At 37.3% G+C, this 21,190-nt stretch overlaps 1 protein-coding gene across 10 annotated transcripts in view; it reads left to right on the top strand.

Annotated features, from left to right (window-relative positions):
• The window catches only part of spn-E (spindle E), a 437,239-nt gene that overhangs the window by 161,402 nt on the left and 254,647 nt on the right, over positions 1 to 21,190 (top strand). For all 10 annotated transcript variants that reach the window (XM_067091862.1, XM_067091856.1, XM_067091855.1 and 7 more), the window contains 4 exons: positions 1,467 to 1,550; positions 6,561 to 6,703; positions 7,055 to 7,221; positions 17,462 to 17,626. In XM_067091862.1, the coding sequence (XP_066947963.1) occupies positions 1,467 to 1,550; positions 6,561 to 6,703; positions 7,055 to 7,221; positions 17,462 to 17,626 (559 nt within the window). The remainder of the gene's footprint in view (positions 1 to 1,466; positions 1,551 to 6,560; positions 6,704 to 7,054; positions 7,222 to 17,461; positions 17,627 to 21,190) is intronic.

Here is a 21,190-nt window from a genome sequence, read left to right on the forward strand (position 1 = left end):
CTTGCAAATTTTTTAAGGGCTTCCCCCCCCAAAAAAAAAAAAATTCTCGGAGGTGGTCTGAGTGTAGGCAGCGTTAACAACATTTTTGTGAGGCCATGCAACATTGCCAACCGTCAGTTCCAGTTTTTTTCAAATTTTTAAAAATTTATGAATATCATATATCTTGGGGCCTTGGTCTGTGGTCCAGGTGTGTCAGATAATGTCAAGTTTCGGATAATGATGATTCGGATAATTGAAGAATTATTTCCATATTTTGTATTTTGCTTGAATTTACATTTTCATTAAAGTTAATGTCGTTACCATACAGTTATGTAAATCAAGCACCATGTATGATTGACAACATGGTGTCAAAATAGGAAACCTTATTTGAAACCTCATCAGATAAGAGAAAAAGCTGCATAAAGTGAAATTGGTGATGGTCACAACCTCTGCACGCCCTCAAATCCCACTCTTTGCATTCAGTTTGGCTCCTTGCTACTCTTCCCCCATCACCAAGGTAGTGCATAGTCTGGAGGGGTACCATTTTGACTTAGTGGAAGTGCTTTACATGCTCAAGAAGTGGAACTTCCTGGGAATGTTCCAGGTGAAGTATAGGAATTGTAAATGCCAGATCATTGCAGGTTGTTGCAGGTGAATATTTTTAATTGAATTTCAAACACTTAAATCAGGCATGGATTTGGTTTTGTGTGTAGTGTAGGAAATTTTCAGCTGTCTTGTATGTGTGCACAATACCTGAACCTAATGATAATGTAATACAGTATACAGTCACCTCCCTTTGCGGGGGATAGGGACCACAACCACCCGCAAGTAGTTCAAATACCAATTATACCTTAGACTATCTCTTAAAACACCTTCATATTTCAGTCATCTTACAGCATTACCCTTAAAAATATGGGGCTTACAGCTATGTGTGAAAACTAGTCACGTTCCCCATATATTCAGGCAGAGCCATTTTCTCTTACAGTATTCAAGCAGTCCCATTTTCTTTTTACAAACATTAGGAATTCACAAGTAGAGTTAATTACTGCACCTAAATATTTGAATATGCATTAAAAAATATATATTTAATTGATATTTTGCTGTTTACATTAATATTAAAATTTCAAAATTAGTAAAAATTTTTATCATAAAAATGTAGTTAGTCATGAAAACATGAAAATACAGTCATTAGTGAATATTGCTCTACGAAAAAATCTACAAATTAGTGAATTTCCCACAATGTATTTGGAGATACAGTCCACAGAAAAATCTGTGAATAACTGAAGTCTTGAATGCTGAACCACAATATAGTGGGTGTCGACTGTACATGAGCTGACTGACATTTTATATCTCCATAATTTTGTAGTTTTCTTGTAAGTTCACTTTGGTCTTACTGCAAATAACAGCTTTGAGAGGAGAAAGTGATGCTAAAATAATGATTTATAACTGTTTTACATTGGCTTTGCATTTTCTTTTCTTTATTATAGAGGAGCTGTTCTCATCTTTTTGCCTGGACTTTTGGAAATTGAGCAACTGATCACCTGTATGGAGAAAGATAAGGCAAGATATCAGTAAGTTTTCTATATAATTTTCCCTTTTATGTAATTACAGGCTGGATGATATTGTTTCAGGTGCAAGGCTTTATGACTGTGATTTGACACTTGAATAGCATAGTAATTTATATCAGATTTATGTTTTGTACAACATGGAGGAAAAACTATGGGTCATTATTCTTTTTATACTGGACACATTTCTGAAAATTACAGACTCTGTCATGGTTCTCCTATTGCCGCTTAGTGGCAGGCTTGAATACTTTGTATTCTTTTTTAATGTGTAACGATAAATTTGTCAATTTATACAAGATTTTCATCTGCTTTGGAATATATAAATAATGAAAATGTTTTGGTTGATGTGGCTTCTGGCTTACTCAGAGAATAGTGCTAAGGGGCCAAAATAGCTCTAGGCCCATTCGTTAGGTCACTTGCAATAGATGATGATGATTGATAATGATGATTATTTAGCAGAAGAACCCTATTTGTATGGAATAAGTCAGTGGGCCATTGATTTGAAATTCAAGCTTCCAAAGAATATGGTGTTCATTTTAATGAAGTAACAGAAGGTAGTAGGAAATACAGAAAGAAGAGATCAGTTATTAGAAAAGAAAAAATAATAAAATAGTAAATAAAAGTAATGTGAGGAAGTTATTAAGATACAAGGAGAATTGTTTTAGGGTAGTAATGTATTACATCTCCACTGGAACTTTTAAGGTTCCAATTGCACTACATCCTCAACTTGGCTGTTCCACTGTCCAACAGTGTTAGGAATAAAGGACCTCTGGAACTGCATATTGGCCAGGTCGCTCTCAGCAGAAAAAGAGGAGCCAAGATCAATTGTGAATGTAAAAGATTTCTGTTATATTGCAATTTGTAAAAAGTTAACAAACAAGACCATCCATTGAAGTCCAAGTCATAAATGCTAATGTTAGGAAACAGAAACCTATCCCCACAAACCACTCTATCTAAAAGAGATAAATCTTATGGAAGCAGACATCCACACGGGAGTACAGTATTCTAGTAAAGGATAGGCAATAGAACTAAAACAGGTCACATTGATTTTATCACTTACAGTATAAATAAACGAGGCCTTACAATATACCTAACATCCATGTGGCACTTGCTTACACTTTCATTAGATGTTTCTCTCAGAATTAAGATGAGTTAGAGGTTACACTAACTACAGTATAGTTAAAGCTTCAGACTCATTCAGCAAGAGTCCCATCCACTTGAAAGGGAGGATTAGGTAGAAAATCTGTAAGAGATCTACTAATCAGTAGTGTTGTCATTTTACTGGAGTTACTAATTCCACTGAAATCTTTCAAATGATAACAATGAAGTATTGAACGGTAATAATGACGATGAAAATGACGGCAAAACACAATCAGTGATGTTATTCAGTTCTTTCCATATAATTATTACACTTTATTATGAAGACCCATACATAACAGACAAATGTGTACTGATGTTAGCTACATGTTATCATTTATTTCATGTGGAAGTGTATTTCAGGATATTCACCCTTTTCACAATATATTTCATTTTAGGAGGAGTGTCTGGAATATGGAGCTTTTGATGGTAAGGTTGGAAGAGTTGTAGAGGATGGGATTCTGAAATTATTTTTTTCAAGTTAATTGTGACTTACGTTGGTTTTTTAACCTTTCATTTCTTTAAAAATTTATGTATATGGTGCTGTTACTTTTTCTTCCATTTCCTTGACTTTGTGTACATATCAATGTGTTAGTTTTATATAAATAGAACTAAGTATCTAAAAATGAATTATTATTTGGAGAAACTTTCTGCAAACAGAAAGTCAGCTGTGGTATGGGCAGTCTTCAGAGTTCATTACAGTACTTGCTAAATTATGTAAGGAATCCCATAAAAACAATTACATGCTGTTTATTAGATACAAAGACATTATTTTAATGTTACGGAATCCTATTTGGGCTAGTTCTAATGAAAATTTTCTCCACACTAAACTACTTAGTACCATGTATCAAATTCTAAAAGAATAGGAAATAGACGACACAATTCCTTTTCTAAATGTTTCAATCATTCAAGATAACACAGAGTGCAATTTATTACATCACTTTTTCAGTTACCATGTTTTCTCAGTTTTAAAATATTGATCCTATAATTTTTATGTGGATGCTTAGATCTGCTCTACAAAATATTTAGACCAAGAGCTTTTAATTGACCTGTAAAACTCATCTTTTAAGATTATGCTACCTTGTGATTGAGAAGGCATTCTACATATCTAACAAAATCTCTAGCACTCCATAAATTAGGCCTATAGAGACAGTTGTAAAATCAAAATTATACACTTTGACAGCATTAAAAATTAATCCAAACCCTAGGACGTTCCAGCCTTTCTGTTTTCAGCCATTTATGAAATGTTTAAAAATCTGTCATTTAATCAGCCCTGTGAGAGATAAAGAAATTAGGTCAGTGGTTTGGTTAAACTACTTTATAATAATAATGATAATGGAGAATTAAAACGAAAAATCCCAAAAGTATCGTTGTGTATAAAATCATTTCAGCTTTGTTAAATCTTGTATAAGGTTTAAAGGCAAGTCTCTTTTTCCCAGAAAGTAATCCAGCATAAATATTAGCCTGATATGGACATCTTTAGTCATTTAAAATTTGATTCATTTAGTTGACTTGAATCAGTCATGCATTGTTTTTAAGAGTAATAATAATTGTCAGTTCAAAAGGCCAGTTAATATAATCTACTGTAATTAAAGGAACAAATATACTATGAATATCTCTCAAATTTGTTGGAATTCCAGTGCCATCAACAATATACGGTACATTCATACCTCAGTTAAAGGACTTATCCATTCCAGAAGGCTGTCTTTTAACTTAGATCATTTTTTGCTTAACCCTTTCATATTGGCATGCATCCTAAGATTTGCAAAAATGGCATAAGAGGTGAAGCAGTCTGAATCATGATAAGTGTTATTTCGTGCCTTGATAGTGGAATGAATTTTGTGGGAAAATATACAAACCACTTGAATGGGCCATAAATGACTATATGGCAGCACTCACACTTCAGCTGAGGGTACGAGGAAGAATAGTGTGTCTTGAGATTTGTGGGGGATTGTACTACACCTCCCCGTCCCATATATATATTTGCTGGTTTTAGTTCTGATCTTTTACAATAGTATGTCAGCTGTAGTTGTAATTTTGCAAAATAAGGTTCAAGGAATATTAGAAAGAACATGTTTAACTTTGAAAGGTACTACATCTCCCCATCCCAGAACATTTCGTAAATATTTGTCCATAAATATACTCGGGGATTGTTGTTGATATTGGTTCTTATCTTTTTCAGCATTATGTGAGCTGTAATTATAATTTTGCAAAATAAAGTATAAAAAAGAATATTGGAGAAAACTTGTAACTCCCTAAAATTAGCATATTTTTACAAGTCTTGGAAAAGAGGTCCTATGCTTGGCTGGAAATATTTGCTTGCAACTTCCTGTGGAAGGTACAGAAAATTTTTTAGAATTTTTTCTGTATACTATGTGTATTTGCATATCTTCCTATTACCAATGATGTGTTTTCTTTTTGTAAGCTGGCTTACCTTGGAATTTGCCTGGCTTTTTGGGGTATTGTTACTGTATACATGATCTTTTCACTCGGTTAGCAAGCTTAGCATGCAGTAATTATACTAAAAAACATAAAATGAATAGATTAAATAAATGCAGATTTGATCTTAATTGTCTGTAATTAAGAGGTAATGACATTTGTGGTGGATGGTGAGAAAGATTTTTGACAGGAGAGTCATTTCCATGAAAATAGCAGGCAATTGCACTTCTGGAATTTTTTCTTTTCTGTCACTTTTTATTGCTTTCTTCTTGAGGTCCACTGTGTTTTACAGAAAACCCCTTTCCAGTGTTTGTTTTTGCCTGTTTTGAAGTGTGCTTTTAAGTGAGAGGTTGCATTGTCATTCCACAGGTTTACAACATAGTTTGTTACAACTTCGTTGGGGTGATATTTTCCAACAAAATTTTTCACTTCCCCTGTTTTGTGTGCATTTCTCCCTTTCGTCCTCCTCTGATGACAGTTCCTTTGTTGTTTGTTGTTGCTTTCTCTGAAGGTCTTCCAGTTATGTGCTGAGCACTGGTTTGTGCCCCACCAGTAAACCCCTCTACTCTACACCATCACTGACCTCTGAGCCCATGAAACTGCCGAGAGACATTATCTACCATAAAATGCTCAATCTTGCTGACATCCTTTGCAGGGATGTCCACTAAGTGAAACCTATGCATAAACAAAACCCTTCCCTTTGTTTCAGCTTGGAAAATAACACACACACACACACACACACACACACACACACACACACACACACACACACACACACACACACACACACACACACACACACACTCTCTCTCTCTCTCTCTCTCTCTCTCTCTCTCTCTCTCTCTCTCTCTCTCTCTCTCTCTCTCTCTCTCTCTCTCTCTCTCTCTCTCTCTCTCTTAATCCCATACATGTCTTTCTGTCTGTAAGCCAAGCAAAAGTCCGCTAATGGAGTGGATTTTTCCTTGGGTAAAACATCCTTGAACTGAAGTGTTAGTCAGTTCAGACAGCTGTTAACTGACATATATCAGACTAAGTCAATTGAACCAAAAATTAAAATACAGTATTAGAAAATTCCTGTATGGTTGAAAAATTGAAATTTCTTGAGTTGAACAAATTTACAAAATCTGACCAGAGTTGCCACAAATCGGGAAATGAATTCCATTGGAGCAATATTAAAAACTAAATTTTTAATACATGAACTACATGGTGTGCAAGTCATAAAAATTATCACCAAGATTTCTAATGAGAATTCATGGCTGACAATATGAATATGAATCCAAAGCTAGGTAACTGTCTACCAGTAGCCTAATTTCAAATATAGTAGTATGAGAGAAGGGATATAAATAATAATCTAAGACAGAAGTAAATGGCCTAAGTTAGTTTATGGTCCTGAAGTATTAGCTTTATGGAGAAAATGCTGTATGGGTTTTTTCTTTTTAGATGGGATCTGTATCCTCTTCATTCATCCATTACACAAGAAGAACAACAGAAGGTGTTTTGTATTTCACGACCAACATTCCGAAAAATCATTTTGTCAACCAACATAGCTGAGAGTTCAATAACAGTTCCAGATATTAAATATGGTGAGCTGAAGTTTGTTATTTTTTTAATTTCAAGAGTTTTATATACTCTGTGGTGACTTTTTTTACAGGAAATTTAATAGCCAATTCGTGTGGAGAGTGACTTTTCATGAATGATATATAGTTCTGTAAATATTAATTTTTGAGTTTCTTATTTTAACTGAAAGGTTAGAATACACATCAATTCTGACAGTATTGTACTGTATTACTCAGTAATACTGTAATGTCACATTACTCTAATATTTCCATATATGTATGTCACTTACTGAATAACTTACTATAAATATGTTTTCATTTACAGCTAGTATGCAAACCAAAAATATTCTCAATTGGCTAGTTTTTTTTTATTTCCAGTTGTGGATTTCTGCCTGACAAAAATCCTGACGTGTGATGTGATAACTAACTACACTTCCCTCAAATTAGCCTGGGCATCCAAAGCATCATGTAAACAGCGTGCTGGTAGATCCGGAAGAGTTTCAGATGGAAGAGTATACCGCCTTGTCCCACGTGGGTTCTTTGAGGTACATTTTAGTTCAACTGTGTCAGTGTATTATTATTATTATTATTATTATTATTATTATTATTATTGTTGTTGTTGTTGTTGTTGTTGTATTTAGAATTTGAATCATATTTGTGTGGAGCAAACCCACAGGGCCCATTGACTTTATATTCAAGCTTACAAAGAATATGATATTCATTTGAAAAAGTATCAGGATAAAATAGGAAATACAGAAGGAAGAGATCGGTTACCAGAAAAGAAAAAATAAACTAATAGATAGATAGATAAAAATGTAAGCAAATTATAAACTGTAAGGAGAGTTACTTTAGCGTAGTAATGCATTGCATCTGTGCTTGGACTTTTGAGGTTCCAGTTGCACAACATTCTCAGGGAGTCTGTTTTAAAGTCCAACAGTATGAGGAATAAAGGCCCCCTGGAAGTGAGAGGTTCAACATGGAGGCACATTTACTCCATATTGGTACTGCTCCATATTGCTTCTCTGTCAAACTTCTCTTATCCAGAGGTCCTTTATTCCTCATACCGTTGGACTGTGGAACATTCTCCCTGAGGATGTTGGTGTTCAGCAAATCTGGTTGCTCTCAGTAGGAAAAGAGGAGCAGGGATCAATTATGAATGTGAAAAGATCTGTTAAAATACAGCTTAAGGAAAATTGACAAATGACACCATCCATTGATGGTCCAAGCCATAACTGCTAAAGTTGGGAAACAGAGACCTAGCACTCCAAACCACTCTGACTAAAAAGAGAGAAATGTATGGCCAAGGCAGACATTCACACTGGAGAACAATATTCTAGTAAGGGAAGCACAGATGATATGAAACATTTTGCATTGATTTTATCAGTTATAAATGTATTAGGCCTTATGTATGATACCTAACTTTTGAGTGGCTTTTGCTTACTCTTTCATTAGATGTTTCTCAAAAGTAAGATGTGAGTCAAAGGTTACATCAAGTACAGTATAGTTAAAGCTTCAGAATTATTCAGCAGAGTCCCATCTGCTTGAAAGGGATGATGGGGTGGAAAATCAGTGCGAGATCTACGAATCAATAGTGTTTTTGTTTTACTGGAGCTCAGCCACATACCCCACCGACTACACCATTCACGAGTTGGCTCCATGTCATGATTGAGACTAAGGGCAGCTTCATTTCTCAGAAGTGTTATATAACTGGCCTGGGCCTGAACAATCTGGTTTTCAGGCCAACACCCACATCTGTTGTATGCACTAAAAATAACATTGGACTAAGAACACTACCGTGTGGAGCTCCAGGCACAATAGGGCTTGGTTTGCTAAAGATCCCATCAACAGCAACTCGCTGCTGCCTACCTGTTAGGAAATCTTGAAGTAATCCTAAGACATATCCACCAACTCCAAGATACTGAAGTTTATAAAGAGCCACTACAAACTATTTGAATTGCTCTACACTCAAAATCCTTATCAAGGTTCTCTTGCAAATAACATGTTAAATCTTATAAGAGCATCTGTTCCCTATATGCATATTGACTATCTGCTAACAATCCTTTAGATTCTACATACTTGTAAATTGGCTTGAAGGTAAGCTTTCTGCAACTTTGGAGAACACAGAGAGAATGGAAATTGGCCTATAGTTACTGCAGTTTGCAAATACAGGCAGGCCCCGGTTAACGGTGGGCTTGGTTAACAGTGATCTGATTTTATGGGGCTTGTCTAGCGACAAAAATCGGCAATTTTTGGCGCCGAAAATCGCTGATTTCTGCTTATCGGCGCTGATAATCGGGTATTGGCGCTGATACATACCTAACAGAGGCGCCGATAACCAAAAGTCTGTGCTTTTCGGCGCTGATACCCCCCGAAAATCACCAAAAAAGCGCCGAAATCGCTGATTTTTGGTTAGCGGCGATTTTCGGTTATCATCACACCCTCGGAAACGGAACCCCGCCGATAACCAGGGACTGCCTGTATGCCATTCTATGGAACAGGTAGCCCTTCGTTGGCTGAGTCAGTAGAGCTTCAGACTGTCACTCGATGGGCCGGAGTTCAATTCCCCCGGCTGGCTGATGAAGAGTTAGAGGAATTTATTTCTGGTGATAGAAATTCATTTCTCGCTATAATGTGGTTCGGATTCCACAATAAGCTGTAGGTCCCGTTGCTAAGTAACCAATTGGTTCTTAGCCACGTACAATAAGTCTAATCCTTCGGGCCAGCCCTAGGAGAGATGTTAATCAGCTCAGTGGTCTGGTAAAACTAAGGTATACTTACTTTACTTTTTAGAACAGGTGCTGTATTACTAAGCATCAACTCACCTGCAACAATACTATCGTGACATAAAAATCTACAGAATCTTGGTAGACCACACTCTAGAAACCATTTTAAAAGACAGGGAAGAAACCATCAGAATCTTCTCCACTCCAGCTATCAAGATTATCAAGAAATTTCTTGACATCCCTAGAGCAAAATGCAAATTTTGTAAAAATAGGTTCAAGATGATGAATATCAGGGAGAGGGACATCTTCAGTTAATTGCTTAGCTTCAAAAGCTTGATTTATCATTCAGCCTTTTCCTTATGTTCAGTAACCAATCTACCATCATCTTAACCCAAAGGTAGATGATGTCAATTTGAACCACGACACATGAGACAGTAATTTCATCAATTTTCCTCTTTAAGGAGTTATTGTGATTTCTCTCATCTACATGGTAAATTCTATTTGCAGCATGGAGAGAATCAACATAAATGGTGCAATGTTCATTTGATTGATTTCATATTCATGTGTTGAATTTGGTCTGTTTGTCATGGTGAGCTCATCCTCATGTATCATCAAAGCATGGCTGGTTGTTTGTCTGAATCTTTATGACCTTTTTAGGGACATACCTTACTAAAATAGCAATCAGCATTTCATTTAACTTCTTTTTGGGATCAGGATCTGTTATAGCATCTGAAATATTAAGTGCCTAAGAAGCGTCACTGATGTGATCCCAATTTGCTCTAGATTTCAGCCAGACCAATGGTAGCATTAGAAATACACTGATTGACAGATATGTTCATCTTTGTGGCGCAGTGGTCAGAGGTGCCTATTACTTACAGATCTTAGACTTGACGATAGAAGGAACACCTGGGAATATGAGGCCTAATCAATTAACAGAAGTATGCATGGGTTCTTCAGTTAGCTGGACAAAATCAGAGGATACATAGAACTCTAGAGCAGATTGCACCTTCTTTGATATTTTAACCACTTTGTTGACCCTCTGATACACTTACTCCTAATCCTATCCTCCCTTGTTACTCCAGACATCCATCTTAGGATTTTCATCTCTGCTACGTCCATTTTCTTCTCTTTGTCATGCTATATCTGTATCATATAGCATAGCTGGTCTTACCAATCCCTTAAGGAACTTTCCCTTTAGTCTTCATGGCTCTCTTTTGTCACAAAGGACTCCAGAGATAGCCCTCCAATTGTTCTAACCTGCATGTATCTGATGTTTTACTTCCTCCTCCAATTGTTCTAACTGCTTGTGTCCAATGATTTACTTCCTCATCCATTCTTCCACCAGCATCTACTAAAGAACCCAGTTATTTGAACTTACCTACTCTCATTATTTCTTTTCCATCCAACCTTATACTCTCCCTGCCATCCCCTCAATGGTGGTACAGTACACATATACAGTATTTGTTTTTTTACTTGTTTATCCTCATTCCTGTATCCCAGTGCTACTCTCCACATCTCCAACTTCCCCTCCAGAACCTCCCTCTTCTCTGCACACAACACAATGTCATCTGCATGTAATATGCACCTGGCACACACTCTCTTACCTTGCCTGTCATGCTATCCATCATGATGTTGAAAATAAAATGGATAAGGTCAGATCCCTGGTGTAATCCAACCCTCACTTCAAATCCTTCATTCTCTACAACAGTGCAACTCACTCTGGTATACACATTTTGATGTATCTCTGAATCATCTTGTGCCACTTCCTCAGCACCTTGCGCCACTTTCTGAGCACCTGACGCCACTTCCTGCGCTCCCAGCACCAATTCCTGAATACCCAGCGCCCGCCTCTTAGCACCAAGTGCCTGCTCCCAGGTGTTCTCCTCTTCAGTCTACTCAGAGACTGAGGTCTCCTTCACCTTCACCTTTGGATAATGACGAGCCGACTCTGGCTCCTGTTAAGTGGCAGTTAGCTGTAATCGTGGACTTATTAAAGAAAGCTCCTCCTCTTCCAAGACTTCTCAGGACGCTATCCTGTCCTCGGTCTCCTCAGAAGAGGAGGTCGACCAAGAACCTGCTCCTCCTTCAGCCTATGCAGCTTTGTTGCCATATCTTCTGGCAAATTTTCGCACCTTTTTCGCCCCAGCTGCCCTGGTCTTGCCTGCTTCGACCTTTTTATTGAGGAATCGACCAGACAACAGGACAAGACTTCCCATAATGGTTCTTTCTTCATTCTCCAAGAAATCCTTCGAGGAGATGGGTGGGAGACTGGCTTCCGGCCAACAGGGAGCAAGGCACAGTGTCTTTTGCCTTTCCTCCCTCTCGCTTGATCCACAGGAGGTACTTATCCTACGTGACCGGTGAGGCCCCTTCTTTGGGAGTCGCAGGACTACCTGATTCACCAAACGTCGTCCAAGTGAACTCGATGTCCCTTCGGCAAAGAAAATGCCATATACTTGCGACTCTCCTTGCTAAGTGGTACTTGCAAGTACCCTTGCATCAGATCAGTTGAAGAATAAGTACAGTATTCTTACCCCTAATTTCAAAAAATAAAGCTGGCAAACACGCCACAGGGTAACAATCAGGAATGGTTTTCTCGTTCAACTTCCTAAAGTCCACACAAACCCAGACTGAACCATCCTTCTTAGGCGCTGCTAACAATGGAAAATTAAAAGGTGAGGAACTGGGCATAACAGTGCCTTCCTTCTCCCACTTATTAACGTCCTGTTCTACCTGTTCTCTAATCTTAAAAGGAATCTTATAAGAAGGGACAAAAATAGGCTTAGTCTTCTCCTCTAAATGAACCTTGTGTTCTAACACATTTGTTAACCCTAACTTATCCCCTTTACATGTGACTATGTCTGCAAACTCAGCCAGAACATTTTCCACACCCTCAGTATATTCTTTAAAATCAGCATTGGCTAAATGATCCTTAAAAACCTGCCTCCTAGCCTGTAAATCTGCTTCTGAAAATTCACACGTCCCCGACAATAGCAACTGAATTATCTTCATCAACCCAGTCAACAAATTCAACTGCATAGAACCCTTCTGATAGTTCTGAACTGAATCATTACAGTTTAGCAACTCCACCCAAGTATCCCCGGAACTTGATACATTACTTATAGAAACCGTTCACACTACCACCTTCAGCTTTTCAATACACTCATCCACACACACTTGTCTGGGTTTATGCACACCTTTCATTCGTACTTTCACCATAGAAACCATACCAGGACCAAGAACCACATCATCCGACAAAACCCCCTAATAACATTTCCTACCCACAGAAACGTGTTCAGAATCCACCCGCAAATCCTCATTTATACCCTACCCATTATAATCATCCACTCTACTTATGTCCATTCCCTCGTGAGATGCAAAAACACTAGGTACTCCAACAATTATACTGCATACCCCTGTATGAACCGAGGTTGTGTGTTGCCGACATGCTGGATGACCCAGTAACAAAGTATTTCCCAAAGCAGCCCCTCGTATAACAAATATTAGTTCTGTAAAAGTTCTACCCCCAAGAGATAAACACACATTTATGTAGCCCAAAACCTGTAACCTATTTGCTTGTACATCACATACTGTCTCTTTAGCAGGCCTCAAAGAACAATCGGAAAACATTGATCGGAACAACCCCTAATTCATCAAATTAATAGGGGTGCCTGTATCTATAAAGATATTCATATCAACCCCATACACAGACCCTTTTACCACTGGCTTCGGCTCTGAGGGCTCACCTAGAAGTCCTATATCACAAGAAACCACCCCTTTTATCTCTTCCCTTTCTGCTGCTTGGTCCTCCAGAAATTTTGTTGGTCCCTTGAGGCTCCCGAAAAACACCTAGAGTAGTTCTCCTACCTGCCAGACCAGCTCTCTGAGGCGTGCTTCTAGACTCATTCTGTTGAAGAAGCGAGCAAAACTGCCAGCTGTGATATGCAGACTTGCAAGTGCCACAATATTTCACCCTACAAAACTTCTTAGTATGGCCCTGCCTATTACAATTATAATAATGCCCCTGAGATCCTGAACTCGCAAAAGTCTTATCATCCTCTTCTTTGGCACATAACTTCATAATTGTGGAATCAGAATTACTCTATGTATGATGCTTCGGAATAGCCCTGGAAGATTTCAGCATCCCGTCCAAAAAAGGAGCTGTCTAATGTAGGACATTTCGACATATGCTTACGAATTTGAGAGAACAGTAAATTCTCATCCGACCCTCTATCTTTCTCCTTGTCCCAACCATTTACGACAGCATCAGGAACATTATTCAGAATCCATGCATATTGCAATAGTTTCTCAAGATTCTCTCTTGTAATAAAGCCTCCATTTACCAACCACAATTTCTCAACTTGTTCAAAAAGTCAAAACATCTGGCACTAAATGTGACCAGCAAATCATGGCCTTTACAGACCTTGAAAAGAAATCTTAGATCTCAAACTGCATTGCTTGCTCCAGCTGTTCCATATGACGCTCTAAAAAAATCTGTAAGATCGTCCCAGGTCCTACACTTCAAAGTGATGACTCTGGCAACACTGTCCAATATCCCCTTTATCTAAACTAAAGAAGCCTTTTGTTCCATTGAAAGCTTCTACCCCATCCGTTATTTTCTTGGCAACTAAAAAATTTGTCACCCCCTTTATAAAAATCTTGAGGGGAACTGAAAGAACGCCATCAACCAGCCCAGGAAAAGGCCGAACTCCAGCGTTTACGGATGTGAATTTATGCAACATTGTCGTCACTTTATCCTTACCTTTGTTAGCCTCTGCCATAGTAGTATCCAAACAGATAACCCTCCAAGATCCAAGAACCCTACCTGATGTCAACTCCATATAACTCCCCAAAGATAGAAAGGGCAAGGAGAAAAAAAAAAGTTAAAAATTCAACAAACCCCCAACACTAAATGCACATGCAAACCATTAAATCAAATTCTAAACGCCAAATGGTAACAGTGAAGTAACCCTAACCGCAGATGCGAACAATTAAGAAAAAAAAAATTCTAAACACCAAATGTGATGATAACCAGAAATTTTCCTGAACACGAAGTGCTTCAGTCCACCCACACAAAGAAAACGGGCTCACAGAGAGAATGGGGTAACAGGATCAAACCAGCCCCGGACTAAAACGAGATAGCGCTCTCAATGACGTCATAAGATCGTCACCATTCACTAATGAAAGCTTCACTCACCCACAGCAAATACAGTAGAACTCTCTCTTAATTAGCCCCCATTACAAGTAACTAACAAGAAAAAATCATAGTAACACTCATGTAACCCGTTCTCACTACCATGGCAGAAAAATACCTAGCTAACCTGAAAGATAAACACAATTATCGATCTTTCAATTGCGTCCACTCACACTAGCCACAAGTTCTCAACGCAACTAACTCGATAACATTGCGCGCTTGGTCGACTGCAAAAAACTCCCTCAGTTAGGAGAGAGGCACATATAACAACAAAAAGGCACACCCTAATTCTTAACAACCTTATTTCCTTGTAAGGTAAATCTCTTCGGAGCGCACCTATGCACTATAATACCCAAGTGTAAATCCCACTGCTGCCACCAAATATATCTGTTACACAGTTGAGAGGAAATTTCATTGGTTACTCTCGTTGCTAAGTAACCAATTGGTTCTTAGCCACGTAAAATAAGTCTAATCCTTCGGGCCAGCCCTAGGAGAGCTGTTAATCAGCTCAGTGGTCTGGTAAAACTAAGGTATACTTTTTTTCCTACAAGTCAAGAAGTCCCATCTATTGGTAGCTTGATAGTGACCGCATCAAAAAGGTTACTGGTAATGCACATGTACACACACACACACACACACACACACACACACACACACACACACACACACACACACACACACACACACACACTCTCTCTCTCTCTCTCTCTCTCTCTCTCTCTCTCTCTCTCTCTCTCTAAGTCAACAGCTTGGATTGCAAGAAACAAGAGATGAAATAAAGTCCATCATATTCAACTAATTGTTCTCTACATTGTTATTCCACAATAGGTCAAATAAGTCTAAGTCCAGTATATTCCCAGTGAGTAATTTTCACCTCTCCTCAGCGAAACATCTGTAGAAGTCAAATAAAACCCTTACTAAACAAATGCATAAAAATAAAGATATAGGAATTCCTCCCTGTTACTTATGTTACCTATAAAGTACACACAATGTAATAAATGCTTGACCCAAGTTTGATATATGTTAAATGAAAAGAACAATCTACAGTTTGGGAAATCTAAAATGATTCCTACTTCCCAACAGTAATGTTCACAATTCTCAGTCGACAGTCTTGAACCAGAAAGTCTTCACTGAAGACTTCTACTAACATTCAGTGTTGGTCTTCGAATGACAATTTGTTTGATAGCTAATCCCTTCACACCCTGGGACGACTCCTAAAGGAAACGCACGTACTAACGTATTTTCTGGAACCTGGACATTTCCTCGAACGCACTCACAAAGTCTTGTGGCAAGGCTGGGATGTTCTCACATTTTGAAAATACCCAACATATTTAACACGTATACAGTTTTACTAATTAGGAAACACGCCAGACAACAGCTAATCATCCTGTCAAGGTTCTTCACAATGCCTTTAGCCACACTTATTAATCAAACATCTACTATTCCGACTCATTCAGAATAAGTAGAGCATTTCAAATCATGAGTGTTATCATATAGCCTAAACAGTTTGAAACTTACTAACCCAATCGTAGCCTAAGTCTTATACTATGACACCCAGTTACTTCATTCTTATGCTACTTTAAATTGTGATTAAATCAATGCATTGCGTGTGTATATTAATCTAAACATAAACAATATAAACTTCCTGTTGACACATTCAGTGTTGCTAGCATGAAATACAGTAGAATCAGATTGGTGTGAGCACAATCTCCGCTTCGTAACCCTCATCCAAAGCATACCTCAAGAAATTCTTCTTATATTTAGATATGCATATCTCCTAAAGAAATTTTTCCCAAATGTACAAGGAATACTTAGGTGGATTTGAAGGCACCGACGACTATGGCTGCATTCCCCTTTCTTGAGTCCTTACTAGCTCGAACCACACTGTATCAAGGCTGTGAAGAGACTGCCTTCATGGCTGTCTTTGACCGACACCAAACATTCGACTAACCACCGGACAAACACCCAATACCGTTAGTTAAGCACTATACACGTATACAGTACTTACAATTAAATCCATAAAACAGCCAAAACAATGCTTTTCATTACTAAATACAAGCACATCAAAACATAATATCATCCTCCTGCATAAAAGTATACCACAACTTGCGGAAAAGTATGACCTCTCTTGTCGAAGTTTCGACATCTACTGTGTATTGTAATTCATAAAATGCTTGTGACCTATGAGGTTTTCAGATATATAAGACTTCATTTTATTATGAAAATGGCATTCTAAGCTTAGCCCTGGTAATAAACTAGTTTTCTCCCCTCCTCATAGGAGGGCCCTCCTTATAGTGAACCCTGCCAGTGGCTACAGCTCCCTAAACTGGGTTTCTCACCTCGTAATAGGGCATACAGCTAAGCTGCTCAGAATCCTAGTTGCGGTGCTTATGGCTCCGTAATCCTAGTTACTGTGCCATAACTTCGGAGCATCAGCTGTGACCTGGAACTGATTTTTTTATTAATAAATTTGAAAAGGCGCTGTAAGATCAGAACGTCATAAGTCGGAGCCACCGTAACCCGGCGACTGCCTGTATTTATTTTCTAGATCTCTCTGTCTTGCTGTCCTACCACTCCAACTCCTTTTTTTTTTCACTTTTTTTAAGTGTTCTTAATGTATAGTACAAGGATTGTATAGTAAAAGAGTTTGCACTTTGGCATGGCACTGGTCTAAAACCTACTATAGTAGTACAGTATTTGGAAACTGCGTATCCTTTGTTATATGATGCAGGGATTCATGACTTTGTAGATACTATTAGACTTTTTCTCCTGTGATGCTGTTAGAAATTAGTTTCAAAACTGCAAATCAAACATTTTTGCTGATGATTTTGTTCATTGCCGTGCCTTTTTTGTTTTATTTGTTTTCAGACACTACCTTCATATGCAACTCCAGAACTTTGCCGTACTCCCTTGAGTCATGTAGTATTGAAGACCAAGATACTTGATATGGGAGAGCCAAGAGCCCTGTTAGCATTAGCCATTGATCCTCCAAATTTAGCTGACATAAATCGGACAATTTTAACCCTCAAACAGGTAAATTTTTCATATGTTATTTTGCTGTGTATGTACATTTTGAACCCTGTTGTGACGTCTTGCAGTCAGATGGTACTTTTATGAAATTTGTATTAGAGTTTTTTATGAAAAAATGCACTTAAAATATAAACTTAAGATAAAAAAGGTTTATAAAAGTAATAAAAAACTAAGGTACAACAGTCTAGAAACAAAGTACCCTTGGTATATTGGGTTTGCTTTTTGAAAGTGAACCAGAAACTGGAAACTTGAAAGCTTTCATTAACTGTTTTTCCATACACAAGCCAACTTAAGAGCACTCATATATTTTATTAGAATGCACATCGGGATGGCTAAGAGGAAGGGTAATGCATTATTATATTATCTACTGGACATGCAGTATGTTAAAGTACAGCACATTTTATCATGGTGCTCATATTTTTAAACTTGAGAGCAGGGCCAGTGTATTGTATATTAAAACCAGGATTTGAATAGTAATGTCTGCTCTAGTGTGCTAGTCCATGACTTTTAGGCCTAACTGTAATCCATTCCAATCCTACCACTGATAATGGATAAAATGATGGCAGGTCATTTACTTTTTAAGTGGCATTTACTGTACTTCATCTTCCATCAGTTAAATATGCTCTTTTTCCAATTGGCCTTTTGGTATGAGGTGAGTATTCAAAGAATTTATTTTCAGGTAAATTTCAGTTGTGAAACTTAGTACTTCTATATTACTCTTAATGCAAACTTACTCTATAGACCCCCACACACATATATAATGTATATGTATACTAGGGAGGAATGTCTCATTTACTAATATCTAAGAAATGAAGTCACTCATTGAAATGAAGTAGATAAAGTACATACTGTAAATGAAAAAGAATAACATAGTTAAATATTAAGGCAGATCCTTTTAATAAGGTAAACTGAAAATGTTATAAGAAAATCTAATCACATAAATCAGGAACAAAATATACAAACTCCAAAACATAAGCCACCAGCAATGCATGTTCACCTTGACTTAAGACACAGTAGTGGTTTGAAATATATTTTTATCTCTACAGAGCCATCACTAATACATACATCTCATGTGGCTTTTAGGATTTTACAAAAATTATACAAGTTACATTGGAAGAAATGACAAGTGAAAACAATGAAATACAACAAAATGTACAAGAGGTGCATATATATATATAGCTACACAGTTCTTCTATCATCCACTGTTGTTTCTACTTATACAAACAGCTTCCAACTTACGACTAAGTTAAGTTCTGACACGCCATTCATAAGTTGGAATGGTAACAGGTCAGATGATCGAAAAATATCTTGTAGAGTACAACACTATGTTGACAGGCAGTCCCCGGGTTACGGTGTGGGTTCCGTTCCAGTAGAGTGCCTTAAGCCGGAAATCACTGGAACCCAGAACATTGTAAGAAAAATTTATAAAAATAGAGAGAGAGAGAGACTTTTGTAAGCCTGGGAAAAGAAACAGGTTTTTAAGCTTTGCCCTGGTAATGTAAACTGGTTTCCTAAGTGTAAACTGGTTTTCTCACCTCCTTATAGTGAACCTCACGGTGCCATAACTTTGGAACATCAGCCATAACCTGGAACCGATTTTTTGATGAATAATAATCATGATTAACGAGTACATTATACTCGGTATAGCAAGGGAAGGTGTTAACATCATTATGATTTTTATAGTTATTACTGTACTTAACAACTTTAAATGAAATGAATATATGTGTAGGATGCAAAACATTTAGGAATAGGTGAAAACAATGTCAGAAACTCACAGCTTTACTTCATTTAAAATTTACTTGATTTGCATAAAAAAAGGTAAGCTGCATTTTTAACCTAGCTTTGTTAATTGACAAAAAAGTAGCTCTGAACTGTGTTTTATTGAGAAACTAATGGCAGTGAGGATGTCAGTACTATTATGGCGACAATTAGCAATGATGTCAGTGAAACTCAGTACACTGAAGATTTTCAGAATGTAAACATAACCAGAATATAAATGATGTGCAATCACAGTGGTAACAGTTTGTAATTCTGTAGGATAATTTTGTTTGTTCTATATTACTAATGAAGATCTTGCATACGTTAAGCTGGTAATTTTGAGAATGTAAAAATTACCAGAGCATAAATGGTATATGATCACAATGTTCACATTTTGTATATACTATATGATAAATTTTGTTTGTTTATATGGGGAGTTATCCCCTGAACCAGCAGGACGAGTCAGAATGGGAGCAATGGGATGGGTTGTAGTGATGGACAGTGATTCTTGTGTTTTTAATGTTATGTGCTACTCATGTTACTGGTTCTTATCAGAACTTAGAAAAAGATAATTTCCCACTGTCTCAGACCCTAACCCCCTTAATACCATTGATACTACAGGTAGTGCTCGAGTTACGATAATTCGCTTTTACGATGGGGGTTAGCAATTAATATCGATACGACAATATTTTGAAAATACGTATTTTTAAATTTCGTGGGCGACTGGCGCTGGCAACAACATACAATCAGGCAGCGTACGGTGTACGATACGTTGGCCCGAGAGGCTGGAATAGGTACATTAATTCAATGAGCTGACCTCACTTGCTCTCGTTGTGTCGGAAGTTAAAATAGGTCAGTGTTCGGTTGCAATTTTTGTGCGTTTGTAAATACAGGTAAACGACGAGTGACGATGATTCGTCTTACGATAATTCGAGTTTACGATGGAGTTAGCAATTAATACCAGTACGACAATATTTAGAAAATATTTTTAAATTTTGAGCGGGCACAGGCAACAGCGTACACTACAGTTGCCGTAGAATCAGGCAGCAAGAGAGCCTAACTTACAATAGACCAATTTCTTTTTCTCCATCTCTTTATTCCATCTTCTAGTTAAAAAAGTAAGAGAATGATAAAAGTATTGTTAGTAACCTTATACTCTTGCGAAAATGTGTATAGCCATAAACAACTGAACGAGACTCTCTTGTTTTGCTAATAACCAAATCGGATAACAACTGTTTTGCTTGTATTTCAACCATCGTACTAGTAAACAATTATCGTAGTTATGTTAAAAATGACGTTAAGCACTGATATGTTTTTACGCTACCCTTATCCGCTTTGGAGAAAAGATCGGCAAGGAAATATACTGTTACAGTAAATTTAAGCTGCAAGTTGTAGTTGAAGCTGAGAAAAGAATGTTCAAGCTGCTAATGACTATAAATTATGGTGCATTGGCAACATGGATGAAACTCGACAGCAAATAAAATTGGAAAGTATTTCAATCAAAACTACTGGGCATGAAAGAACGCATATTACTGATGTTTTCATGCCGATAAAAGATAAATACGAAAAGCTCGTAGTATGATGATGACATCAAGAGAAAATAGAGAATGGAATCTTGATTTTTTTTTTTTTTTTTACACAAAACAAACGGCCAGCCGCCAACGTCATCTATTTATGAAAAAAATGGCTAAATTAATTTCACAACGAGACATATTCAAGTTATATTTCGACTTAAAAACACTTCGTATAACGAAAAGTACATATGTCCCTTACAAATAAAGTATCTAGAGATTCATTTACGCTAACTAG

Source organism: Macrobrachium rosenbergii, chromosome 48 (assembly GCF_040412425.1).
Source record: "Macrobrachium rosenbergii isolate ZJJX-2024 chromosome 48, ASM4041242v1, whole genome shotgun sequence".
In the NCBI taxonomy this organism is placed as follows: Eukaryota; Metazoa; Arthropoda; class Malacostraca; order Decapoda; family Palaemonidae; genus Macrobrachium; species Macrobrachium rosenbergii.